Source organism: Eimeria tenella, genomic scaffold (assembly GCF_000499545.2).
Source record: "Eimeria tenella Houghton genomic scaffold, Eth_scaff41, whole genome shotgun sequence".
NCBI lineage: Eukaryota > Apicomplexa > Conoidasida > Eucoccidiorida > Eimeriidae > Eimeria > Eimeria tenella.
In genome coordinates this window covers 95999-107283 of record NW_013543345.1, presented here as the reverse complement: position 1 = coordinate 107283, position 11285 = coordinate 95999, and the positions used below count along the sequence as shown (strand labels likewise).

General features: G+C 50.7%; 4 protein-coding genes across 4 annotated transcripts; 2 read left to right on the top strand and 2 right to left on the bottom strand.

Moving 5' to 3' along the window:
- Nucleotides 1-891: 891 nt before the first annotated feature.
- ETH_00022600 (uncharacterized protein) lies at nt 892-3544 on the top strand (the record flags this gene model as incomplete). The annotated part of the gene is made up of 8 exons (XM_013376866.1): nt 892-1341; nt 1465-1584; nt 1736-2009; nt 2124-2218; nt 2535-2607; nt 2829-2987; nt 3268-3299; nt 3440-3544. 8 exons carry the CDS (start codon nt 892-894, stop codon nt 3542-3544), a joined length of 1308 nt encoding a protein of 435 aa, XP_013232320.1.
- Nucleotides 3545-3727: 183 nt separating this feature from the next.
- Nucleotides 3728-4231, top strand: ETH_00022595 (uncharacterized protein; the record flags this gene model as incomplete). Its single annotated transcript, XM_013376865.1, has 2 exons — nt 3728-3879; nt 4135-4231. 2 exons carry the CDS (start codon nt 3728-3730, stop codon nt 4229-4231), a joined length of 249 nt encoding a protein of 82 aa, XP_013232319.1.
- A 1486-nt stretch (nt 4232-5717) lies between these two features.
- On the bottom strand, nt 5718-8536 carry ETH_00022590 (uncharacterized protein; the record flags this gene model as incomplete). Its single annotated transcript, XM_013376864.1, has 6 exons — nt 5718-6386; nt 6554-6655; nt 6896-7000; nt 7180-7324; nt 7533-7621; nt 7718-8536. The coding sequence occupies 6 exons, from the start codon at nt 8534-8536 to the stop codon at nt 5718-5720; spliced, it is 1929 nt and encodes a 642-aa protein (XP_013232318.1).
- Nucleotides 8537-10364: 1828 nt separating this feature from the next.
- ETH_00022585 (uncharacterized protein) lies at nt 10365-11013 on the bottom strand (the record flags this gene model as incomplete). Its single annotated transcript, XM_013376863.1, has 2 exons — nt 10365-10424; nt 10873-11013. The coding sequence occupies 2 exons, from the start codon at nt 11011-11013 to the stop codon at nt 10365-10367; spliced, it is 201 nt and encodes a 66-aa protein (XP_013232317.1).
- Between the last annotated feature and the right edge of the window lie 272 nt (nt 11014-11285).

Sequence of the window (11285 nt, the reverse complement as noted above, 5' to 3'; positions counted from 1 at the left end):
CGCAGAAGATGCCGGCATCATACACGCAATAAAAACCCACTCAAACACGGGCACTTGAACATCACCACAATAAATAATGCACTTGTACGCACCTGGACGTGCATTAATACATACCATAAGCCACAAACATGAATACGCATTCAAGGCTATTGTGAATATTAGAGAAGTTCTTCAGAATGCATTGGTCCTCGATCGATATTCCAAGAGTTAAGTTGTAGGACGCCACCGTCACTTCAAAAGCTGCTCTCCGACATATTCTAGAACGCAGTACAAACTGTATATCAAGTTCTCTACTCAGGCTTGTAAATGCAGATATTTGCATACGTTTTGCACGTGTGATTTCCTGAAGACACCCCTGATGGAACTCGGTGACGTCTTTAGGCGCCTAAAGGGAGCACGGATCCGGTTCGTGCGAGCGTCTTATTTCTTGAAGCAACAATACCCTGCCCTGAGTGGTACATTCGTAATTTGGGAAAACTAACGCCAAGGATTCACAACCAACTTTGGGGCTGCATGCAATTTGGGACTCCAGACGAGTCGACAATACTCAACTCCACGAGCTGGAACCAAACAACGCACGGAGAGCGGAAAAGCATGCAGATTACTGTTTTTGCTTTATTGTCTAACTGCCATGCCGCGATTAGGGCGGTCGCTGTCTTCAGCAGGCTACAAAATCTCAAGACTTCGGGTTAGAGCTTTGTGTTTAGCCCGGATTGGGCTTTAAAGCTGAGCTCGTGAATTTGTCTGTTTCTAGGACATAGTTAGTGCTTTCGTGTTTTTTTGAGGCCACGTTTCTGACGTTGATTTCCCCACGAGGTTTGTATCCCTGTGCCAGCTTCTCCAGTATTGGTGCTGAATTGAATTTCCGCAGTGTCGTAGTCAAGGTGTAGAATGTCGTCATCCGGCGCGGGTGGTGGTGCTTCCCCCGCCGCTGATCCATCTATTGCGGAGTCCATACAGAGGGCGCAGGCGTTGGCAGCCTCTCTCGCCCGAACTAAGGGGGTCCTGTCAACTCCGCAGGCCCCACCAGCCGCGTCGGGGCCGCCCACTTCGGGCTTCTCGCATAGGCCCTCGTCGGCTTCAGCTTCGCGGGGTAGTCACTCCTCTCCCAGGGGACCGCCATCTTTTGACTATGGTGTTCCGCAAGAGTCGGGATTTTCCCAAGGGCCTTCTTCGGTTTCTAGAGGACTCCCTCACCACACCCCTTCCCGCGGTCCAGTCTCATACGATCAAGCTGTAGGGGAAAAGCAGCAGCCGCATATTTTGCCGGTGCCGGGGAGGAGTGATGGCACATGGACCTCAGTTGATGCTGCAGCAGCTATTGCGGCGCAGCAGAAACAGGTGTAGAAGTCCTTCAACAGCAGTAGCGTTGACAACAGCAGCAATGGAGACAGTTGCAGGCCTTCATACTATATTTTTATGACACAAATAGCAGCAGAATTGTGGCTTGGGGTGTATGTACAGCTTATGCAGCAGCGCGCCAGAAAGGCGGCCCTGAGGGCAATGGCGACAGTCTGCGCAGCTATCCCCAAACCCGATCTCAGAGACCCTGACTTGTTAGGTGCTGACATCAAGAAGACAGCAGTATGCTATGAAACAAGTTATAACATTCGGCTGCACTGCATACTCGAAGCAAATGCTATAGTAGTTGAGCCTGTTTTCTGCTTTTGGCACCTGTGGCGGCGTGCGTGCTGTCATTGACGATACTGCGAAGTTTGCTGCTTTTGAGATGCAGAGACAGTTGGAGAATGGAGTGTGGATATTGGATCTCCCGCTGCAGACTGGAGTTTGTGGGGTAACTGCAGCAAGCCCAGATGCATGGCAACAACTACAGCATGTAGAGACCATCGCTTCCCTGAGGCGCCGTACCGGGGCTGGCTTCATCCTTCGGGGTTCCCCTCTATCGCAGCAACAGCAGCAGCAGCAGCAGCAGCAGACGCCACAAGGAGTATATGTGAGAGTTGTAGGAGAAGACCAGGAGACAGTCTACAGAGGAGCTGTTGCTGCATGTGAGCCGTACATTGAAATTCATTACATTTCATCCATATCATTATAATGTTTAAAGCCTACGGCTTAGTTGTAAGCGTCTCAGTTTATCTCACCTACCTCCTCCGTGCTTACAGGGAGCTTTCTGGGCCCTCCGCAGTACCTTCCGGCGCCGGCGGATGCAGCTGACGACGAAACATTTGACTGCACAGCTGCGATGGCAGGAGAAGATGTAAGTGAAACATAGGAGGAGCTGTACGGACCTCAGGTACCCCATGGAACTGTTGTCTAAAGCACTTTGGATAGAGGCGCATGCATTTTTGTCTTCCAAATTGTGGGCCTCTCTGCTTGTCCATTATTAGTTTTACTGTGGTCGCAAACGGTTTGTGTCCATTGCGGCCTGGCATAGAGAGTGGAGAGTCTTCCTTTGGTGATCAATGTACGGTTTCGTGACTTGTGAGTCGAACTGCTAACCTTAGTCCCAAGTTTCCAGCAGTCAACGAGTGTTTTGTAGTGCCTAAAGCTTGTAGGAACCTGTTTTGCTGTAGGATGAGTTCTTGAAGGATGTCTGCCAGAGGACGGGTGCCCTTGTAGACATCGAGCCGGATCATTCGCAAGGCGGTAACCGAACTGGAGACACGCTAAGCACGCGTAATCTTAGGCGCCGCATAGAAGCCTGAGGGCAGCTTTGCGTAATATTGAGGGCACTACCAAGCTACCAAGCTCTCAAGCCTATACGGTTTGATTTGGTCCCTCTGTATGCGCCGTGGAGAACCAGAAGCCCTCGTGCCGGCCATGGGGCCAAATTTTGAGTTTGTGGACTTGAGTTGTTTGCGCATTAGGATACGGTCACATGGCGGAGAGGACGGGGCTGCGCTACTCGGCGAGGGCATGCACGCAGGGCGCAACGGAAAAGGCACTAAGACTCTTGCGGTGGCGACTTGTTTGTATTGAGGAGGCCTGGAGGCAACACAGTGCCCATGGATTTACACGAGATACCTGTAAGCGTTCGTTTGGGAAGCTCCGTGCTATGGGGCAGTAATAGCCTCCTGTCGGTGCTTGGGCGCGATGGTTTTCGGTGCGTTTGCTCTCTGCCTCTTGAGTGTTGTTTCTTCCATGTGGCGGTAAACCCATGGTGTGTGCTCTGTGTCTCCTTGAGGCTTGCTATAAGGCCTTCATAAGTAGCCTTAAACTACTGTAGCCGATAGTGTCATCCGCTCCTTAATATTGCACTAGGTGAATTCCTGAATCGGCGGACTGTCGTTGCTTATGCTTTCTCAGCTCCGACAAGCCATAGGGGAGGATGGAGAGAAGTACGCGTGCGAACAACAAACATCTGCTCCGGATTGGCAGTTTCGGAACCTCAGATTGCGAGGATGTCTAGTTGTGAACATGCTACTTGACGCTTCAATTCGGGCGCTTGTTCTTGTTGTTGCATGTGCTTTTTGTGCAGTCACCATACGGGTCAGTCATTGTCTTACTGCAGAAAGATCAGCACCTTTTGATGGTGCCGCTGCTCTTTGCGTTTGTCGTGCTCTTCCTGGTGAACGTGTGCTAGGAGTTGCTTTCGCCTGACGTACTAGGTTGCCGCCGCGATGCAGGCATTTTCTCACATAGTTAAGTGATTTGAAGGCTCGATTATCGTTCCAAGCTTCTTCCACTTAGTTTATTGATTTTAAAGCCCTACTATTTTAAGTCCCGGCCGTCGCTCTTTTCATGCACGTCGTGCAGCGAAAGCGATATGGTGGTGTCTCTCAGTGCTTCTCCTGGCCAAGACGTCCGGAGCGCTGCTGCTGCGTCCTTCTGGCAGTCGGCGATGCCAGATGAGGCGGAGATGATGAGAAGGCGAAAAGAGGCCGAAGAAAGACGCAAAAAGAGAGGACAGAGGTCGCGGTGAGGATTAAGACTTAAGCTTAGGTGACGTTGTTCTGCCTCCCCATACTCGTGTTTGTGCCTGTGTCGGCTTTTGCTTCTCCACAGCAGGATTGCCAAATAAATAGTGCTTGCTCCGAAACACTTTCCACTTGTGTTGCTGACTATCGGTTCGGATGTGCTTGCATTTCGTTTCTACCTAATGTATTTTTTGACCACGGCGTACATGTCACCTCTCATGAATTATTACTAATTTGCGTGGTGTTCCTTACGCAGCTCTGCCTCGCCCGAACGGTGTGGACCTAATCGTCTCTCCTTTGCACCCCCACCAGATGAACTTCTTACTGGGCCTTACGCTCCCCTAGACAAGTAGTAGCCCCAAGTCTTCACCTTTGGGCGAGTGGCTTGCTTTGTTAGGGCAAAGGCCATTTGTTGGCGCGTACGGCGGCAGTTACTATGCTGCAGCCGAACAAACTTCCAGCGAGAGCCCTTTACTGCTGTATAACGCTGCACTGGCGTTGATGACTGACGGCCAACGAATGCGCGGGAACAATTCGACTAGCTATAGTTGCGTTGTAGCTTCTGCTGTTACTAGTGTTTGTGGCCTCTGCTGCATGAGAGCATGCGTGCCATTGCAGAATCTCAGAGGAGACGGGTTGTTAACTACCTAAAAAATAGTAACTGTTCAATGCGTAGGCAGGCATTTATGCCTAGACTCCACGTTTGTTAGTTGGGTAGCGCGCATTAGACGCTTGCTACCGAGGAGGAAAATGTGTTGTCAATAATGAAGAGCACTGCACCTCACGTTAATATTCTTCAAAAGCACGTTTTCCCAATTTTTCTCCGATTGGACATAAGTTTCAGACGTGCACTCGAGGCCTTGATGCCTTTGAAAAGACTTGACAAATGTATTGACGCGACTCAACAGAAGCACAGCAGGGAGACCAAAGAGAGCCTGAAATATCCTGGAGAAGAAGGGCCCCACAAGCACAATGGGTGCCGTTGATACTTCATGTCGTGAAGTGACAGTTTGTACTACTTTCTTGATTTGGATGTGTAGGTGGTGGTACCCTATGAATTTGCTTTTGGAACTCTCCGGCAGAAGTGAGCTTGATGGCAGTGGGTGCTTTCACAAGATGTACATCGAAGTCACTTAGTTCCTTCTACATCAACGCTGACAGCCGCCTCTGCTGGTGCGCCACGGGGTCCGTCGGTACTGGTGTACTGGTACTGTTGCATTTGCTGTATGGGTGGCCCCTTTTGGACCCCCTGCTGCTGTCCCTGTTGTGCATGGGCTGCAATAGGATTAGGGACTGTGTAGAGTGTGCAATCTCCTCTCTGGGAGCTCTCTTGGGGTTGCCGAGGGCCCCCAGGTGTGAGGGGTTGCCAATAGCTCCCTAAATAGGCCCCGGGATAAGCGGTCCCAACAGCTGTATGTGGAGGCATCATTGGCTGCATGTAACCAGAGCAGCCAACAAAGGTCGAGTGACTTCCAAAGGGCCCCGCTGGGGTTGCCCTGGGCAGAGTTAATTGCGACGTTCCAACAGTTGCAGAAGCCCGGGGCAGGCAGTACAAGGCCCCCGCAGGCTGTATGTTATAAACCTGGGGAGCGTCTCCGCACTGAGGAAGAGCTCCAGCTAAACCTGCGGCCAAGCATGATCTAATGTGTAAGGCGCTTGTTAGTAGACTAATTTGCGCATGGCATTCGGGTGTCGAACCAAAAACAGACGCACAAAGGTGAAACATGGATACAGGCACAGAAGATACAGACTTCCTAGCTAGCCAGGAGCACTACGCGTGTTCCTGTGGTGGTACATATACGCTGGCGCACCATCTGAGCATAAGGTGAACGGAAGAAGTTAGCACCACATTTGGTTCATGCACCCGGACTCACCCATTTGCTGTAACTGTTTCATCTGTTGTTGCTGCTGCATGAGAAGCTGCTGCCGCTGCAGGTGTTGCAGAGGGGAGTCACTGGCAGACACAGTTGTTGATGCCTCAGTAGCTATGCATGGTGCTGGCCTGTCCTTTGTCTCCCTTGAAGCACCGGGACATCCCTCCTCCTGTGCCGCTTCCATTCCTGCTGCTAATATTGAGGCTGTTCCCTGCCCGTCGCTGGACAGAAGTGCCTCCTGTATGAGGGGTAGATTTAGCAGAGCTACATAGAGGGCATGGAGCTGGGGGGTTTCTTTGAAGTAATGCATCTCTACTCCCACATTCTCTGGGTGTGATTGCTCCTTCTGCTGGTCTCCGTTAATGGTCTCTTCAGTGCTGCCGCTGCTGATGAGGCACTCAGCAATTCGCTGATCGTCATCGATCAGGGAAAATAAGAAGTAGTCAGCGAGGGAATCTTCCTCGCCAAGAAAAAAAGGCTGCAATCTGCTGACCACTGGCCCCCTGATGGAGGCGTCTAGGCTGACCATTGGGGCCCTTAACGATGCGTCGACGCTGGACTGTGGCGTGAAAGCAAACTTGCTGTTAAAAAATGCCAGCAACTTCTCCGCCTCTAAGTAAAAATGGCGTCGGCTCTGCGACACGCACCGCATCCTGCACAAGATAGTCCCTGGCACTGACAAAGGCCGAAAAATGCAAATGCGCCCATAAAATGCACCATGACTCTCCAAAGACGGCCTGTGCCACCTCGTGAACGTGAAGTTAGCCCTCAGCCCCATCACAGTCTCAATGCCATCCCCACCTTTACGTAGTCGCAGATCGCATCTTTAGCCATGGAGTCTGGAGAAAGGATGGACTGGATTGCGGCTTGTTGTACATTAAACCAAGTATTAAGGTCCATGAGCTGCACTCAGGACAGTAACAATGTGTGTAGACTAAATTCAGCGTATATAGAATTAGAGGCACCGGGTAAAGTTCTACATGGACTTTCTGCAGCAAAGTTTGAGATGCAGTTAAAGCTTGATGTTGTTGCTGCCGCTGCTTTTATTAAAAGCCTATTATCCTGGTTCCACACCGAGAAGTTTGGCAGCAGCAAATAGAAACAGTGCCTGCACCTTCGCTAACAGCAGCAAAGTGCACTCACCAGCCGGTCTTGCAGTGCATCTTTCATGTGATCGATGCCATATTGGCCCAATTTTTTCGCCAGGTACCGAAGACAGACCTCAGGTCCTCCGCAAACGACACGACCCTGAAATGCAAATTTTGTGAACTTCAAACTAGAATGTCCTTACCTACCGAAAATCATGAAATGTAGATGCCCTCGTACAGCCAGATCTTGATGCGCAGACAGATGTATGGAATTCGGGGTAGACGCTCAAATGGGTACCAATTTTGAGGCTGATTTGTGCAGCTTGGAAATTCACTCACGTCGTGTATGAGCAGAGGCATGGTGCTGTCTGCTGGCACCTCCCTCGCCTCGATGAGGGCCATGACATCTCGCGTGCATTCATCCGCCTCATCTGTAGCCACGGAGTGCTTCACCTGCTTGCCCAGGAGGTACATGTGCACGCTTCTGAGAGTCAAAAACACAAAGCCGGCCGGCAGCCTTCCTGAAGCACTAATGCATACGTCTGCGCAAGCTGTGCAAGCAATAATCAGATGCAAAGAATATCCTGGATGTAATGTAAAGATAGAAGTACTTTCTGCACAGGCAGTGAAACATGAACTCCACGAACTGGAACATGTGCCATGCTTCATATACTCATAATCCTCAGACTTGCCCTCCTTCGCCCAAAAAGGGCTCGCGGTGAGGTACATACAACCGGAGATCGCCAAGGAGCCTCATTGGCAGCAGTTGGGTTGGGCGGAGCTGAACAGAAGCAGCACCACAACGAAGGCTTCTGCCAAGGCCCAAAGACACAGACTAGGCTATACATGATGCCAAAGAGTTTTCGAATTCGCTCACGAGTGTAGTATTTAACTTTACAGGGTCAGAATACGCAGGTGCTGGCAATACATTCCTCATTTGCTGTTGCATCTGCATCGCCTGCTGTTGCTGCTGCCACTGCTGGTGCAGCCATTGCTGCTGGAGCCACTGCTGGTGCTGCTGCTGCCACGGCTGCGGCAGCGATGAAGGTGCTGCCCCTGACAGCGGATACGAAGGGTACAGCGGGTTGTTCGAGCAGCTGGGTGGTCCTCGCGAGGCGTCAGTGTAGCGTGATGCTGCTCCTGCTGCACTGGGACAATAATGCAGACCCACGGCATCCAGCCCTTGGCCCTCTACAATCCTTTGTCTGTGTTGTTCAGCGTGTAACTGCTGCTGCTGTCCTGTGTGGGAAGGCCTCACAGGAGTCCCGCTTCCAGTCGGCTGCTTCAGTTGCGGGGGCTGCTGCTGCTGAAGCTGCTGTGGCTGTTGTGGCTGCTGAAGACGCTGATTGGTATGATATTGTTGCTGCAAGGTCGGATGATGCTGCTGCTGAAATTGGTGGGGCTGCTGCTGCTGGATATGATTTGGAATAGTCTGCACTGAAATGCGGGAAGATGTCTGCCTGATAGAGGGAGGCAGACTTGCCGCTCGGTGAGCGAAGGAAACCGCCTCTTTCTGCACAGCGGGGACTTGATGCAGCCCCTCTTGCATCTCCTGCTGATGTTGCTGCTGCTGGCTACGCTGGTGACACCGCTCCTGTTGGTCTTGCTGGTGATACTGTCGCTGATGCGACTGCCTGTTTTGCGGCTGTTGCTGGGGAGGCAGCAACTGGTGCTGTTGAGCTGAGCAAATATCCATTTGGTGAGGTGTCGATTTCTGAAGGGCTTGTTGTGTAAGTGCAACTCGAGCAATGCGCACAGTGACCAATGGCGGATGCACGGATGCCACACCACACCTGGACGAAGAAATCCTGGTCTCTACTTCATAACATATCAAATATGTTTTCTGAATGACGAATATACGTGGTCGTCGTCAAGGATTTGGCTATCACTCTCCCATGCTCCTGTGTCCGGAGGTCGGAGGGCAAAAAACGCCGAACCAGGTCAAAAAGCTAAACCGGGAAACCAGAGACCTCGAGTCCTACAGGCCAATCCATATTTTTGCCAAGTCAATCAAATGGCCAGGAATTAAACGTGGTGTTTAGTGGAGAGCGCCTGCGGAGCAGGGGGGCCATATCCGGCCCTGCTGACAACAAACTAGTATAGAGGGCTGTGGCAAACCATGCGGGAAACAGTGGGACAAACCACAGGACCCCATCAGTATACCTTAGACAAGAAGCGTACTTAATTTATCGCAAATTTTTTTGCGTTTTCCAATTTTTTTGCGGGAATGTGGAAAGGCCTGTGCTAACATTGAACGGGGTGACCTATGGAATGAGGCCGCTGCTGACCCTCACTGAAATTTGGAGTGCTGTGTAGACGTTTGGTGCACGGTCTAATGCCCACTTTCTAATTACTGAACAACCCGATTCCAGCAGAAGAGGAACGCGAGTATGTGAGGAACCCACGGATGAAGTGCAACCTACAGGGGGAACTCCCCATATAGCCAGTGGTCCTCTGTAGCCTTTCACCCAAGCGCTGGCCATCCACCCTGGCTTGGAGTTGTACTGAAGCCTGTGTGCTTGATACTATGGCAATAAATTTCAGACACGTACGTGTGCTCCTTTAAACACACGGTGACGGGAGCTCGTGTGAATGACCTCCAAACAAAAGGAGCGAAAAAGTTAAGTTCCAAGGCGCATGCGACTACGACTTGTATCGCTGAATGCTAGCTCCATCGCGCTGCAATTTGGGGGCGCTAACCCGCACCTCTGTGGACAGCATTGGTTTCCCAGGGTTCCAACTCACGCACCCTCGAAAAAGGAAGACGCACTGCAGCCCCCGCCCCAAGAATTGCCCTGTTTGCCTCCAAGTTAACCGAATCTAATTTAGGCTTCATCGCCGAAGAAAGCACGAGTTGAACTCCACGTACCGTCCCCAAGTCTCCTGTGTCTGCGGTATGCCGTCAGGCTCTAGGCTCTGCATCATCTTCGTAATATGTCAATATGCATAACTTGATATGCACTAGTATGCAAACCTACTACAAACTCGCGCACTATCGGAAGAAATGAGGCAATGTGACTATTCAATGGAGAATCTCCGGGGAAAAGCAAAAGAGCCTTAAGTCTTCGCTTAACCCGAAACTTGAGATAAGCGAAGACTTCAGCTATAGAGTGCCCGTGTTTACGTTCAGCATTTATTTTGGATTGATATAATCAGGCAGCGTATACCCTAAACTCTTCACAAAGTTTTCCACAGTGCGCAGAGCCATGCCCTCCGATAAGGGTTTGGCGACGGAGACGCGCACGCTGAAGCGCCGCGACAGCAGGCTAGAAAAATGAAAAGACGGTGAAGTCGCAGCAGACGCAGCGGCTTCGTGTTTTCTGGTTGGCCGGCCGGTAGTACACAGTGCCTGCGGTAATATACGCTCTTTAGATACCAACCAAGCACTTCTCGTGCTCATAAATCAAATCCACATACAAAAACGCTGTAAAGGAAAACAGATCAGTGAGATGAAACAGGGCTCTCAAGAAGGCTGCGATAGACCGGCCGGAAGAGGTCGTTTACAAAAAACCATGTTCACGGGCTCAGTGGCCTCCATGGCCGTGGCCCCCACCAGCAGCAGATGCCGCCGTTTCTTTGCCCATCTGCAAACATATGCGCAATCCCAGAAGCACCATAAGACAAATGTACAAGCATCGCCTACGGAGGCCCGCGGAAGTGCTAACAAGGAAGCTGTATTTCGTCTGAAACAGAGCCCGTTGTCTTCAGGAAAATGGGAGTCCAGTGTTACCACATCAATGGAAAGCACCATCAAGCCAAACCAGTCTTACTCGTTGTACCTTAAGTTTCCGTAGCTATTCAGAATTTCTGTTCACAACTCCTTAACTCGAAAGAGAGTCGTTGTGACATATATTTCAGCTTCTATAGCTTCGAGGCAAGGAGAGCGTTTGAAAAAGCTGAAGTATGTCATGACGACTCCACTTCTAGTTTAAAAAATTGTGACAAGAGATTCTGTGAAAAACTGAGGAGGGAATAAGGGGGGAAACACATCAAGTAACGTGGTGAGAAGAAAAAGTACTGCGTCTGTCTTACGTTTGCCAGCCTCGTAGTGACCTGGGCATATAGAGGTTTCCCCGCCAGCTCGATTGTCACATACATGGAAATAATGCCGCAGATGCCAATCATAGTGCGCCGGAAAATGGGCATAAGGACGGTGCCAGACCCGTACGTCATCTTCGGAGAGAGCTTCTTGCTTGGATGCGGCGTGAAGGACTAACTAGTGGATAAAAGTCATTCACTGGATCCAGAGATAAACATCGGAAGTTTGGCATATGCAATTGAGAACATCGCTCTGGTTGTTTTATATCAAAGCCCTGAACGGCATGGAGGCTGTTGCATGCAGCAAACTACGCCTTTTGTCAGGATCCGTTCGACAAAATGGGCCGATACTACTACTTGCTGAGACAAAAAAAACCTATGAATTGCATCCTCGTTTACAGCATTTT